Source organism: Dermacentor albipictus, chromosome 5 (genome assembly GCF_038994185.2).
Source record: "Dermacentor albipictus isolate Rhodes 1998 colony chromosome 5, USDA_Dalb.pri_finalv2, whole genome shotgun sequence".
Classification (NCBI taxonomy): Eukaryota; Metazoa; Arthropoda; class Arachnida; order Ixodida; family Ixodidae; genus Dermacentor; species Dermacentor albipictus.
The window spans coordinates 64670906-64685858 of NC_091825.1; the positions used below are offsets into that span (position 1 = coordinate 64670906).

The 14953-nt window shown below is 52.2% G+C and overlaps 1 protein-coding gene across 11 annotated transcripts in view; it reads left to right on the forward strand.

Annotated features, from left to right (window-relative positions):
• Positions 1 to 14953, forward strand: part of LOC135911706 (uncharacterized) — a 288230-nt gene that overhangs the window by 123286 nt on the left and 149991 nt on the right. For 8 of the 11 annotated variants that reach the window (XR_011514481.1, XR_011514486.1, XR_011514482.1 and 5 more), the window contains 2 exons: positions 382 to 508; positions 11106 to 11289. Coding sequence is in view for 5 of the 11 variants with exons in the window: in XM_070538435.1 (XP_070394536.1) it covers positions 382 to 508; positions 11106 to 11284 (306 nt within the window). In the remaining 6 variants the exon portion in view is untranslated. Of the gene's footprint in view, positions 1 to 381; positions 662 to 2614; positions 2761 to 11105; positions 11290 to 14953 lie in introns of those variants that run through there. The other 3 variants (XR_011514484.1, XM_070538436.1, XM_070538439.1) reach the window with 3 other exon arrangements.

The following is a 14953-nucleotide window of genomic DNA, read 5'->3' on the forward strand; positions in this document are numbered from 1 at the left end:
CATGAACTTGTAGCAGCTGGTCTAATCAAACGAAACCTAGGCACATGTGTAAAATAGGAATGCAAATTTCCATAGCAATGAAAGTATTGTCAGCAAACACTTTGGGCCCTTGATATGCTGGTTGCGTTCACTGGAATACCTGAAATGTAAATAACGTAGGAATGGCTCTCTGGTAATTAGAACTCATTGAATAGCGACGTCAATGCATGTGTTTACTTCTCTAAGACCAAGTGTGTGAACGCCGTTTTTGTCACGTACCATCTTTCTTGAAAAAGTGTATTAAGAATGAGCCATGTACGCTAAGTTTCACTAAAACTGGCGTTTGCTTATGGCATGGGGACATTGGACAGCAAAAATAAAAAGTCATCCTTTCCTTTACAGTTTGAAATGTCCGTACACCAGGGAGAAATGTCCGTGAGATTTGCAGACCGCACCAAAACAAGAGATGCTCTAAGGAACTCTCAACCCATTTCTGCTAATACAACGAGTGTGACCTTAGAGAACACCAGTAAGACATTTACCCATTCTTCAAGTTGTGTGATGCTGGTGATGTGTGATGCTTGTGTGATGTGGTGGCACAGAATGTGGAGAAAGTAAAGTGTCAGAAGTGCTACACAATGTAACCAATGAAATTAAAGGCACAAAATATATTTTCTTCTTATTGGTTTTTGCAAACGTGTGATGTAATGACACCAGTGTTAAAGTGAAAACCTATATATAGTAAGAGCGGTATTTTACGACCACGAAAAGGAGAAAAAAGTGTTATCTGCAGATATTGTCTCACGAACGCTCACAGCACGTAGACGATTGTTCTTTATTAAAGCCACTGTGCCTGCTCTTTCACCCTCACTTTTCAGAGACAGTATGCTGTTAGGTTACACAAAAAGAATGGTTCGTGCGCATTTGCTGAGGTGGCCTCTAATAGAGTATGTGTAGTGACTATTGAAGGAGAGGAAGAGAGAAGTGCAGTGCCGTAACTGTCTCTCAGAGGAGGACACCTCAACAGCGCTGCACAGGGAAAGGAGAGTGGGGAGAAAAAGATCAGGGAGAGAAGGAAAAGAAGGCGGGAGAAAATAACGAGAAGGTTGAAGAAGCAATGCAGGGCTTACAGCTGCGCTCTCGGCTGCGTGTCACAACAAAAGTCAAATAGGGCAGGAAGCAATTTCTTGACGATGGAAAGGTGGGCTGCCGGAAAGAGAAGTGCTCCCTCAGAGTCACAGGGCAGTCCCACTCGACGGTATGACGCAAAGAGCGCAGTGCGCTCAACATCGAAGGCTGGGCAGCGGAGCAGAAGGTGCTCAAGCGTCTCCTCCTCGCCGCAATCCAAGCACACGGGGCTGCCTCTTCCGTGCAGTCTGTTCATTACAGAGTTTTAGTATTGGGGACGCAAGGCGTTGAAGCCCCAAGCGCTTGGGTGCGTTTGCGTACGCAAGCAGAAACGTGTTATAGGTTAGCGGCCCCAAACGCAAACCGCAATGAGGTCCCATGCGCTCGCAGCACCACCGTCTGATCGTTGCTGCGTTATCTTGTTATAAAATATGAAATGAAGCATATGAAGTAAAGTACATTAAACTCTTTTTATTAGAAACAGTTAATAGGGAGGTTTACAGAGTCTGGTAATCGGGTAAACGCAGGCTGGGGCGTTGGGGCAGAGCCATGAACTAGAGCGGCCTGCATGGTGCTGCCACCTGGTGGCGCAAAGCTCAAACAGACAAAAACAGCTAATATTGCAGTAACCAAGTGTATTTTGCTTTGCTGCGGGTATAAATTTTTGGCAGCAACACAATTAGGCCAGTGCCGATAATTTACACCGGCAGCGAAGTAGAATAGACTTGGTTACAGCAATATTAGCTGCTTTTGTCGATTTGAGCTTTGAACCGCCAGGTGGATGCACCAAGCAGGACGCTCCCGTTTATGGCTCCGCCCCAACATCCCAACTGTGTTTATCCGAATACCAGACACGCTAAACCTCTCTAATACACATAAAAACGACATCTGTCGACACTTGGCGAAATATTTATTAGATTATCTACCCGCTAGCTACTCGTAAGTTCTCCTACACCGCAAGAGTCACGTGGGTAACGTGACCTCTTAGGGGCAGCGATGTTTTCGGCCGCTCCAACAACCCAAGGACGCAAGTAGACGTAGCGGTCTGTGCATGCGCAGTAACGTCGCCCCTAGTTATTGCATACGCAAGCCGCTTGCGTCCCCAACACTAGGGAGTTTTAGTGTTGTTTTAATCGGATGATGATGGTGCTCTCCTCCCTTGTTGCCGATAGCACGGGAACGCTCGACTCGATGGCTCCCAGCAGGTCCGTGTCCGCGGGTAACCCGACAACCCGTGCAGGAAGCCGGTGCTCTTGCCGCGCTCGGCTGGCAGTCGGGCAGTCACTGCGATTCCGTGCAGCTCAGTGACTGCTAGCAGCTCCTCCAGGCACTCCCGTGTGGTAGTATCGGCTGCCAAAATGTTGCATTTATGGTTAACGCGAACCACTGCAACACCTGGCCGCGAAGAGAAAGTTGCAGCGAGTGAAAGGCGTGGTGCTCTTCGGAAGGTTCCACCGGGCGCCGAGGGACGGAAGAGCACCGTACCGACAACCGCAGGGTCAACCGGGAGTGCAGCAGTCTCCAGGGCTCGTGCACGCCGCAGGTCCCTCTTGGACTGCACCAGCGTGAAGTCGTACGTGGTGGACTCGCGGGCGGATGGTGTCCCTCTCTGTACTGCAGCTGTAGGCACGCTGGGTGTGACCAGGGTAACAGGTGGGCGCCGCGAGTCGTCCGTTGCCCCGGGAGACAAACGGGAAACATGGGCAGGCTCCTTCCTCTTCTTCTGCGTCTTCTTCCCCTTTGGCTTCAGCCGCGAAGCAGGCTGGCATGCTGGGTCCTTCAGAAACCGCGCCGCGGGGTTATCGGGGCCCTGATGTGGCAGTCTAGTAATGTGGGGGCGCGCCCTTGCTCGGAGGGGACGCGGAGGAGGCGGCCGTAGACTCGGCGGGATGTCGATAGGTGGCGCTCGCCCTTTTTGGAGGGCCTCCGTCAAGCAGAGACGAGGTGGCGGCTGTTTCGCAGGAGTGTGGGGAAATGGCGCTGCCGTGGTCCGGTGGCCGCACGTGGCAGCTGGCTGCCGTGTGCTAGCTGCTCCGGGCTGGGGGGAGAGCTCGACGGCTGCTTCCGTCGCCGGTTGGCTCCTCGTCCACGCTATCCGTCTCGCGGGCACGTTTCCGGGAGCTGAATATATCCGTGTCCTCGTCGTCGGAGGGGGGGAGCGGGACCGAAGCATGGGGCTCCTGTACTGGGGGCCGTCCTGGAGAGGCTTCGAAGCGGTAGTAGGCAGGGGGGGATCCACAGGGAGATCGATGGTGGTGGCCCGTTGACTGAGCCACTGGCCCAGCATACGAGTGGCACGAGAGAGAGAGAAACAACTTTATTGACCAAGAGGTTCGGGCACGTAGGTCCCAGGGTCCCCGCACGACCCCACTGCGCTATACGTTTGTGAGTTCATGGAGTTCCATGACGTGGGCGGCCCGGTCAGTGGCGATCTTCTGCCTGGCCGGGTCCGTCGAGCGCAGGAGGGTCTCCCATTCCTCCCATGTATTCAGGAGCTCCGGGCCCCGCGGGGGAGGGTCCGCCGGGCATTCAAGGAGAATGTGGGTAAGCGTAGCATGGGGGTGAGTGCATTGAGCACACGAGGGGGTGTATGCTCCCGGGCGGATGCGGGAGAGGAAATAGGGGGACGGAAGGGTGCGGGTCTGGATGCGGCGCCATAGTATTTGGTGATAGTTGCCAAGGGATTGGTGGGGCGGGGAGTATAGCTGACGTTCGGCGCGATATGCCTGGGTCAGCTCGCTTAAAGAGTGCATGCGCTCCCGGGAAGAGCTCGACTCCGATTCCGCCGCCGCCCGGTTGATGAGACCTCGGGCGTGGTCATTGGCGGCTTCGTTGCCGGGGTTCCCAGAGTGCGCAGGCACCCAGATCAGTTGCACCTGGCGGGGCGGGTTTGCGGAGGGCGAGCTGAGAATGCGGAAGGCGGTCTCGTGGACTCGTCCTCGTGCAAAATTTAGGAGTGCGGTTTTTGAGTCGGAAAGGACGTACCGAGCATTGTGTGTGTAAGGGCAAGCGCGATCGCCGCTTCTTCCGAGGATTCCGGGGTGGATGCGCCAGGAAGGTGGAGAGTTGCGATGGGTTGGAGAGTATTGTCGACGGCTACAGCTATCGCGTCGTCGCCCGTGCAGGCCGCATCCACCCATACGGCGTCAGCTTCGTTACCGTAGTATTTGTGTAGAGCTTTTGCGCGGGCTTTGCGGCGGGCCGAATGATAGGTGGCGTGGGTGTTCCGAGGGAGAGGTTTTACTGTGAGCTGAGTGTGTATGGGGCGGGGAACCGATAGGAGTGTGGGGTCGGCTGCTGGTATGTGAATTCGGAGAGCGTCTAGTATGTAACGTACTGTGATAGATTGAGCTAAACGAGTGTATTGTGCTTGCCTGTGGGCCTCTATGAGTTCGTGTGTGGTGTTGTGGAGCCCAAGCTGGAGAAGTTTGGTGGTTTGCGTGTTAGGGGGGAGGTGTAGGGCCACCTTGTAGGCTTTGCGAAGCATAGCATCTAGGGTGGCGATTTCTTCTTGTCGAAGTCGAAGATATGGTATTGTGTAGAGGAAACGGCTAAGTATGAAGGCATGAATGAGACGACACAAATCGCGCTCCTTCATGCCATAGTGTTTGCCGGAAACTCTTCGGATGAGGTGCGACAGCGCTTCCGTCACCCGCTTGAGTTTCCGGATAGTGAAAGTGTTCCGGCCGTTGCTCTGGATGTGTAGGCCCAAGATCCGCAGTGTGTCGACCTCCGGGATGGAGTGTCCGGCCAGAGTAACGGTGATTGGGGCGGTGGGAAGAGTACGTGGTGAGGGACGCATGAAAATTATCTGAGACTTTTCCGGGGAACAGGATAGACCAATGCTTTGTGCGTGCTGTTGTGTGATGTTTGCAGCGGTTTGTAAGGTTTCCTCTATGTCACCATCACTGCCGTGGGTGGTCCACAGAGTGATGTCATCTGCATAGAGGGTGTGGTGAAGGTGAGGGATATCTTGAAGAGCATGGGCTAAGGGAATGAGTGTGGAATTGAAGAGAAAAGGGGAAAGGACAGAACCTTGCGGAGTACCCACTCCGCTGAGGGTGTACGGAGGGGACGCATGGGAGCCCATATGAACCTCGGCCGTGCGTCCCGAGAGGAACGCTTGTATGTACGCGTACATGCGGGCGCCTACATCGAGGGGGGAGAGAGCCGCCATGATCGCTTGGTGTTCTACGCGATCAAAGGCCTTGGACAAGTCCAGGGCCAAGACGGCTTTAGTATGAGCGGGGATGAGAGGGTCAAAGATGTCGTGCGTCAATTGAAGCATTGCATCTTGGGCGGAGAGACCTTGGCGGAAGCCCACCATGCTGTGCGGATATAGGTTGTGGTCGTGCATATGCTGATTGAGTCTGTTAAAAGCAACATGCTCCAGAAGCTTCCCGAGACATGATGTGAGTTATATGGGGCGGAGGTTTGATATGGTGTGGGGTTTGTTCTGTTTCGCGATGAAGATAATTTTGGCATGGCGCCAGGACTGTGGCAGGGTGCCCTCTCTCCAGCATTGATTAAAATATTTTGTAATCTGTGTGATAGATTGATCGTCCAGGTTACGGAGCATAGAGTTTGTTATTCTGTCCTTTCCCGGTGCAGTGCTTGTGCGGATGTTTTGCAGGGCCATGCGGACCTCTTGTTCCGAAATATCGGTGTCAAGGGCCTCATTCGCGGCTCCTGTGTAGGGTGGTAGAGGGGGGGAGGTGCCGGGTGCCGTGTGTTCTGTCCGGAGTTGGTCCAGAAGGGTGTCGGGGGAGAGCGTGGAGTTGTGGATGAGGCGTGTGATGTGATGTTGTGATGCTGTGCGCGAGTGTGTGGGGTCAACAAGATGCCGTAGGAGTTGCCATGCGTTCTTGGTAGAGAGGTTGCCAGATATACTGTTGCACACCTGACCCCAGTTGGAACGGCACAGCTCCTCGGCGTGTGCAGCGATTTGTGTCTGTAGCGTGGCCAGTCTTCGTTTTAGCTTTCTGTTATGTTTTTGGCTTTTCCATCTCTCTAGGATGCTGTGGTGTGCCTCCCAGAGGTGGGCTAGGCGCGTGTCCAGTGTTGGGGTGTCGGGTGACGTGGTAATGTGTTGCGTGTGTGCGGTTATATCGTTTAGGAGAGATGCGACCCACTGATCAATGTCTTGTATCGGGGTGTCTGGGTGTTTTTGTCGTGCGGACCGGATTGCATCCCATTTGATAAGATTGTGGGTGAGGAGTCGAGGGCTGTGTTGTGTGTGAGGTATTTGGATGGCTATCATGTAATGGTCGCTTCCGAGTGTGTGTTGCGTTCGGGACCACGAGATACCTTTGAGGCAACGGCTAAGTGTAAGGTCCGGACTAGTATCCATGGTTACACTGTTGCCAATTCGGGTTGGTGTGTGAAAGTTGTTATGTGTAGTAAGGCGCAGGTCTTGGACAGTAGTCCAAAGCCTGCGACCCCGTGCTGTGGTGTACCGATAACCCCAGTCTGTATGCTGAGAATTAAGGTCGCCTCCTATGAGTAGGGGATTTCGGCCCGCGATGCTATGAATTTTATGGAGTAGAGTATCGAGAGTGGTCATAGCTTGGCGCGGGGTGTGGTATATGTTGGCAATAAAGATCGGAGGTGTATTACGTTTCGTGGGGATGATTTCAATGAGGACACACGGAGTGGTGGAGGTGATTGTGTGTTCTTGGAAGGTAATAGTGCGATGTATCAGTGTGGATACCCGAGGGTTGGCGGTGGTGTCTGAGTGTACTGCGTGGTAACTGGGAAGTTTGGCTTGGTGTTGTGTGTCCTGCAACAAAAGGATCTTAGGTATGGCAGGGAGGGTAGGTATTAAGAGCTGCAGCGGCGCGCGCTTGCCCCGAAAGCCGCGGCAGTTCCATTGAATTAGTGATAGGTGGGTAGAATTATCCCGGCCCGCCATACTGGAGCGTGGGTGGGGCGAGGATAGGTTCTCGTGGTGGTAGTGGAACAGGAGGAGTAGGTAGGTGTAGGATGGAGGTAGGGGAAACCTCCTGTGAAGAGCTGGTGTTTGTCTCTAGCCTCTGAAGGCGCGTCTCAAATTGTGCAAAAGTACGTTCGAGAGTTAGGCTTAAGCGTGTGAAAAGTGTGTCCATCTGTTGCTCAAGGCGAGAAGATAGCTGTTCGGCGAGTGTTGTGAACTTGGTTTCGAGGCGCGTCTCCAGAGCTACCAATTTGGCGTCAAATTTGGATTCCAAGTCTTTAAGATCAGCCTGATAATCGGCATGCGAGTCCGATGTGCGTTTCTTTTTATGGGGGGGTGAGGCGGGTATGGCAGGTGCGGTGGGTGATTCTGCAGTGGGTGGGAGGATTCGCTCTGGGGAGGGTTGCTGGGGTGTGGAGGGGGGAACGGGGTTGTGTGTTAAAAGTGTTGTGAGGCGGCTTACCTCCACACGCAGAGCCCGAAGCTCCTGGTCGCGGGGGTCCGGGGTATGCGGGGTGTTGCTTGCCAGTTTTATGTTCACGTTGGGCGTCTTCAGCTTGTCCGCCCATGTCGGTCGGTCCGAGCTCTTAGAGCGCCCTGTTTGTAGGCCGGCAGATGGTTCCGAGCGTTGTAATCCTGAACTGCGCGGTGAGTTGTGGTCGTCTTGTCGCCGGGATCGTGCTTCGCGTTCGGGGGTAGGCTTCGTTGTCCTGTGTAGGTGGCGGTGCTCGCATTCCCGGGTTCCGGACAAGTGCGGGCCTTGGCAAATGATGCAAACGGGAGTGCATGTTGGATTTGGTTCCTTCGGGTGTGACTCGCCGCATCTGGGGCACTTGTGTGTCCTAGGTTGGATACAAACATCTGTGCGGTGGCCTATGGTCCGGTAGTTGCTACAGGTCTCGATCCTTGGTGTGTAAGGCGTGCACATATGCAGTCCTCCGCCATAAACAATTTTTCGGGGGACGATGGCGTGACCGAAGGTGATAAGTATAGAGCGTGTAAGACCCATCCGTCGAGCATCTAGTATAGTAGCGTAGGGGTTGCGGGCGATCAAGTCTGCTAGAAGCTCTTGCGGCGATTCTTTCCAGTAGGCGTTCGTGATGACTCCCCTAACTGAGCCATCAGGGGGTGCGATATATGCCGCCATGGCATACTCACATTGGTTGTAGATGATGTGCTGGAGTTGCACAAGCTTGAGAGCGTCATCTTGATTCGCCGCAGACACTATGCAAGTGTTATTGACCGGGTGAATTCGAAGTGTCAGCGTGGAGGGGTCGGTAAGTGCAGCGGCCTGCATGAGAGCGGTAAGGAGGTAGCGTGGCTGGAGCATCGTCAGGTCAAGGCCTCCCTGGGAGCGGAAGACGACTTTATATTCGTCTGGCGGAAGAGCCGGCAGCTGCTTGATCTTTTGTGCAGCTGTACGGAGCACGCGTAGCTGCGTCGAGGAGCTGTGTGGTGCGGGAGTTGTGGCGGTATCCCGCGTTTCCCGCGGCTGACTCTGCGATTCCCGACCGGTAGGATCGGCGCTTGGATCTTGGGTCGCTTTTCTGGTTTTCCGGTGATTCGCCTGTGTTCTCAGGACTTGGGTCCAGTCCCGAGGGTCATACTGGCTCGGGTCCATGTCGGTACCTTGCACCTGAACCTCCATGCTGTATGAAAGCGTTGGTGTAGTCGTGCGCACTCGAGATAGCAGCGACCGGCAGTTTTCGCCGTCGCGGCGGCCGAGCGTCTCGCCGGAGCTGGGGAGCCGGAGTCACCGGGGTTTCGAGGCGAGCCGTGGCGCTCGCGGTGCCTCGGGGGCCCCCGGCTGGGGGCGGCGGTTCGGGCCGAAGTACGTGCCGTGGAGCAGTGTTTAGGCACGTCTGACCTCGGCAAGCGCGTGTGGTGTTCTCCCGAGTGGCACGAAGTTCCAGGTCCTCCCTTGCACGGAGTTCGTCGAGGGATGCGGGGCCGAGTGTCACCAGGCTCAAGCTGGCATTGCGACAGTGGCGAACGCGTGGCGGGCGCTCTCCGGGCGAAGCGAAAACCATCTTGGCCCAAGACATCAGAACGGCACGCAGCCTGTCATATCTTCCGCGAAAAACGGCCTCTAATAGTGCTGTCTAGCAGTTTCGTTGTTCTCTAATGGATACATAAGTACCAAGAATGTGGACGTAGACACAGCCACCACCATGGCACATTTGGTAGTGCAACACACGCGTAATGCTGACGTTGTGGGCACAGCTCCCTCCAGTGTCAACTGTTGCTGCGGCGAGCGTACGAGCAAACGAACGAGCAACAACCAAGCGAACGAGCAAGGCGAAAGATAAAAGCGAACATGGGTCGGAACGGGGCATGTAAGATGCGTGGAAAAAAACGGAGAGGAGGGTTCAGTGGTACCATGAGGCGGAAAGCGGAGGAGGTATTGCGAAAGCGTGAGAAGAAAAGCATAGTGCGGCGACGATGGCTACCAGGCGGCGCCACAGTAGCGCGCGTCGTCTGGTAGATATGCCGCCGGGGGCTGCTGTGAATCGCGCCCACGCCTCACCCAGGCGCCGACTCTCGCGATCTCCAGGTTAGCGAGGCAGTCGCGCCACACTTCGCTTCGTTTCCAACGTGCTGCACGAGAAAGATTGTCCGCACCACCCAGTAAACCACGAAGTGAAAACAGGTATACAGCTGCGCTCAAATTTCGCCCTGGGGAGTACCGTAATTGTCGGTGAATTTCTACAGTGAAACCCCATAAGTCTATTTCCCAATGGGTCTGTCGTTGCCATAGACAAACAGTGCAAGGGCACACGTAGCGTGCGCCGTTGGGTTTCTTTCTGCACCAACAGATAGCGCTCGCCTCCGCGCTACCGCGGCGCCGGCCAGGTAGATGAAAAAACAGTTATAGTGACGTTTCACTTCGCGAACGCATGCGATGTGAAATCGCGTGGGTGCTATAGCCCGCACGAAACTTGGCCCTCGGTGCGCCTAGGCGCCGGCACTGACCACGTCGCACATCCCATTGAAGACGGGGTGCGCGCAGCCGTACCATTTACGCACCAGCCGACGCAGTAAAACGCCTCCCCCCCCCCCCCCTCCCACTCAATAGAAACACGGCGTGCTTCCCCCTGTTGTCCTCCCTTGCACACGCGATATTGAGCCACAATCGTCGGCTCAACGTCACACGCTTTCACTCGCACACACAGCATACGGCACGCGAGGACGATGTTATCAGGAGACGAACTCGGTACGTCCGTATCGTAAACAAAACCTGCAGCAACAGGCAGATGAGGTCACGGGCAACCAAGCGCACCTCCGCCGCACGCGATTATCTTCACCTCCAGGCGCCTTCCACCTCCGCCTCCTTAACGGCTTCGAACAGGTATTCGCGCATTGTGTTAGCTTGTCAGTTGCACTTCCGCGTAAAAGGACCAGAAAGCTCGCCTTCACGCATAGCGTTCGCCGCAAGCGTTTCCCGGTGAAAAGTACGATTTCATAAGCTGCAGTTTCTGGGTAGAGGCAACTGTAGCATACAAAGCAGGGACTCATGTAAGTGCACTTTGGTATGTAAAAGAATGACCCGCCTACCAAATGGTTTGGGTTGTGACAGTGCTATGCGAAGGGTGTGTGTAATGAGGACTCCTGAAGAATATCGGGCACACGAGGCGCGGCCAGAGTGTGGTTAAGTGCAATTCACGTCTCGCTGGTCCACATGTTGTAGGTGCAGGAAGTAACGTCGCAAGTCAAATCGCAGGCCATTGAAATGGCATAGGCTAATAATTATGCAACTTGCATGTGAATGTAGCAGTGTGAATCATTTCAAGCTACGTCGCAATAAATTGTACTAGTTGTCGTTTGCAGCTTTGCAGACCAAACAGCTCCACAGGGTGTATTGGAGACCATCTAATTTTGTCCACTTTCATTTCTCTATAGTTTATATAATTTTTTCAATACAGCGGTCTACCGTAAAAAAGATTTCATCTTGTCAAAAGAGTTTCTTTCACACTCAAAAGCTGTGTCCATTCAAACTGTTTCTCCTTCTGTTCTTAGAAACGTTTTTACAGCCAAAGTAAATAGCAAATATTTCCTGCCTTTTCAGACATCCAAGCGGACACGGTCACCATAAACGTAACAGTTAACACGCCGCCAGAAACCGCTACACCGACTTCCACGCTGGTGGCCACCTTCGGGCCCCAGGTAGCCGAACAAGCTGGAAGATTCATGACCTGGCTGGTCAACTTAATGCGGTGTTCTCGTAACCCTGAGGTGCAGCAATGAATAGGGTAATGAAGTCTTTCTTACATAGACCGCTGCAAAGTGCGTAACAATTATGTTTAAATGTTTGATTAATGCCGTTGCAATTTGGCCTCGCAGCATAGATATTTTTTGGGATACTCAGCTTCAATTATCTATCCCATCGCTCTAACGTGTGGAAAGGGTTATTTTTATTTTATTTAGCAATACTGTAAGCCTTTTTACAGGCTCATACAGGAGTGCGTCACAATTAAAGCAACAAAACACTGTTGGTCAAAACAGAAGAAAGCAATGAAATGTGCTAATTATTACAATTCAAAGATGTAACTTGCAAACAAAATGACAGACCAAAGAAAACAGTGCAAGGCAGATAATACAGGGAAAGGGTAAGAGCTATGAACAATTCAGATGTGGTGGGAAACGGCCAAAACACAGTTGCGCAACGGAACGTTGTAGTGTTCGCTGTAGCGTTGAACGTTGTTCCTTTGCTCTCAGGAACGCAGGAAGTCTAAAAGCAGTGAAGAAGAAACTGGGAATAGGCGAGAAGCAGATGTATGCGTTAAGAAACAAAGCCGGCAATATCATTGTTATTATGCATAATATAGTTGAAGTGGCTGAGGAGTTCTATAGAGATATATACAGTATCAGTGACGCCCACGACTATTATGCAAGAGGGAATAGTCTAGAGGGATTTGACATCCCCTAAGTAACGCCGGAAAAAATGAAGAAAGCCTTGGGAGCTATCCAAAGGGGGGAAGGCAGCTAGGGAGGATCAGGTAACCGCAGATTTGTTGAAGGTGTGTGGGCAGATTGTTCCAGAAGAACTGGCCACCCTGTAGACGCAATGCCTGATTACCTAGATCGTACCGAAATCTTTCAAGAACGCCAACATAATCCTAATCCATAAGAAAGGCGACGCCAAAGACTTGAATAGTTATAGACCGATCAGCTTACTGTCCGTTGTCTAAAAAGTATTTACTAAGGTAATCGCAAATGGAATTAGGAACACTTTAGACTTCTGTCAGCCAAAGGACCAGGCAGAATTCCGCAAAGGCTACTCAATAATAGACCACATTCACACTCTCAATCAGGGGATGGAGAAATGTGCGGAAACGTAACCAACCCTTATACATAGCTTTTATTCATTACGAGAAAGCGTTTGATCAGTCGGAACCTCAGCAGTCATGGAGGCATTACGGAATCAGCGTGTAGACGACCCGTATGTAAAAATACTGAAAGATATATAGAGAGGGTCCACAGCCACCGTAGTGCTCAATAAAAAAGCTACAAAATCCCAATAAATGGAGGAGTCAGGTAGGGAGATACGAACTCTCCAATCCTGAAACGGTTCGGAAAAGTTTTCTAGGCGCGTAGGGTACAGCTTAAGTAGAACATTCGCACCATAATTAAGAGAAGCGTTACGTATTGATGGAGCTACAAGCGATTCCAAGTTACCCTCCTCCCTAGCCATGCTTTTCCTCCTCAACTCGTTCGCCGAGTGGTCGGGGCTAAGCTCCGCCTCACTGGTTCTGCGTCATGATGCGACGTCACTTCGTCCACTTCCGGTTGTTTTGGAGCGCGCACCCGCCTGCGCGAAACCTCTCCGCTAGCCGCTTGGCCGTCGATCCCAAGCGAGAGCTATCGAAGCAGCGTGCGTTGCGAGCATTCCGTCGTAGCGCCGACCGTGTCTGGTATTCCGGTAACCACAGGCAAGCTGGGTGTTTCGGCAGATGGCTGTAGGCATAAACTCAAGCAGATTAAGGAACTTTAGCGTAGACGTACGTGAGCGGCCTGATCGGTCTGCATGGTCCAGCGCAGAGCTTAACCAGCAGCCAAAGAAAGAGCTAATATTGCTCTAACCAAGTGGAAAACATTTTAAATATCTACACAAAGAACGTGTTGATGATTACACTCCTGCGAAAAATTTATACCACCAGCAAAGAAGAAGACGTTTTGTTACTGCTACTGTGTGTGGTTGAGCTCTATGCCACCAGGTGGCTGCACACTCTTGAAATTTTCACACCCTTATGGGTGTAAAGAGGGTGTACTTATCCTTGTACACCCGCATTATCCTTGTACTACCTTTAATCTATACCTCTTACTAAGTTTGATTACGACTACGGCTACCCTCTCGTTAATGCTGCAGAATTAGACACTATGCAGAATTACCCGTTATGTCCTTACGGGTAATGAATCCTACCTCGTATTGCTTCTTATAAGGGAGACCTCTATAGCAGAGGACGTGGCCGTTATTTAGCATTGTGTAAGCCTCACCTGTTCTTCTAATCTCACTAAGGCAGATAATATCCCAAACAATGACTGATAATTCCTCAAAGAGTCCTGCTAAGCTAGCCTCACTCGATTTTAAACGTTGCAAGGGTCAGTTTGTATTGGCGGCCCGTGCTGATCCAGAGGTTCTTAGCACCCTCTACTGCGTTAGAGGACTGACCGCCGCCTTGGTCAGGTGTTTCGCAGCTGCTGGGGCCTGAGGTGCATTGGGTAATTGAGTGAGCCATGTGGGAGGGGGTGGCCGAATACTGCACCTGGTAGGCCAATTACTGTTCTGGTGAGGGAGTGTCTTGTTCAAGCTTAGTGGGCCTTCCTAATTTGGTTCTACTTGGATTAGTATAGCCCCACTCGCTCTCAGCGTCTCTCGCCGGTGTCAGGCGTCAGTCAAAGCCTGCAGATGTGCACTGGAGCATGTAAAAACAAAACAGGGGTGGGGGGGTTGAACTTCCCGACTACCGCAATCGAGCATTCGGTATAGCTCAGTAAGATAATCCCGCAGGCAGCAAGGCTACCTTGTCGCCGATACGTATGGCCGAGAGGGCCCTACATGCCTAATGAATCCGCAAATTTTTCCGCTTGTCAATTCTCAGTGGCCCTAACCTCTTGTTTCCCGAATCTCACGCATGCACGCGCGCCTAGGTGCACGATAGATTTTCGCTGAATTTGAGCAGCGCTTAAGACTTTTGCGTAAAAATAAAAAAGGGAAAAGTTTTCAGCGCTTACCGAGATGCGTATGATCCGCTCATCGCGTCTGCTTGCCCCTTGGAGTCCGAAAAAATGGCTGGGGCTTACCTGAGGTTAAGCCTGGATATCTGGAAGCGAAAAGGTTCTGTGATCCTTATGGTTTAGCTTATGGTTATGCTTACGGTTTAGGTGATGGTTACGCTTTATCATTTAGCCTATGGATATGCTTACGGTTTAACTTATGGATATGCTTATGGTTTCAGGTATGGATATGCTTACGGTTTAGCTTATAGATGTGCTTATGGTTTAGGTTATGGAAATGCTTACGGTTTAGCTTATGGTTGTGCTTTGGTTACCTTATGGTTATGCTATACGTGTGCCTTGTGTAGTTATGCAAATTGCTTATAAATGATATATGCCATAAGTTATGCAGGATTATTAAACTTCTTTACTCATCATTCTTAGGCACATTGTCTTGCGATTTCTGTACAGCCATAAAGACAGCTCTCTGTATCGGTAGTATCACTCTCTTCTCCTTCCATGTTGAATGTGCACGCCTAGTCTGTGGCAAGCGGTTACATAGTCGGCCTCCGCGATAAACACGCGCTTGCGCCGAACGTCAAACGATGACGCACAGCGCGCGGCAGTGGCCACCTGCGCCGACTCCGAACACGCTTACGGAGCCAATTCCGACTTAAGGTTGTTTCACATGGCGCGATT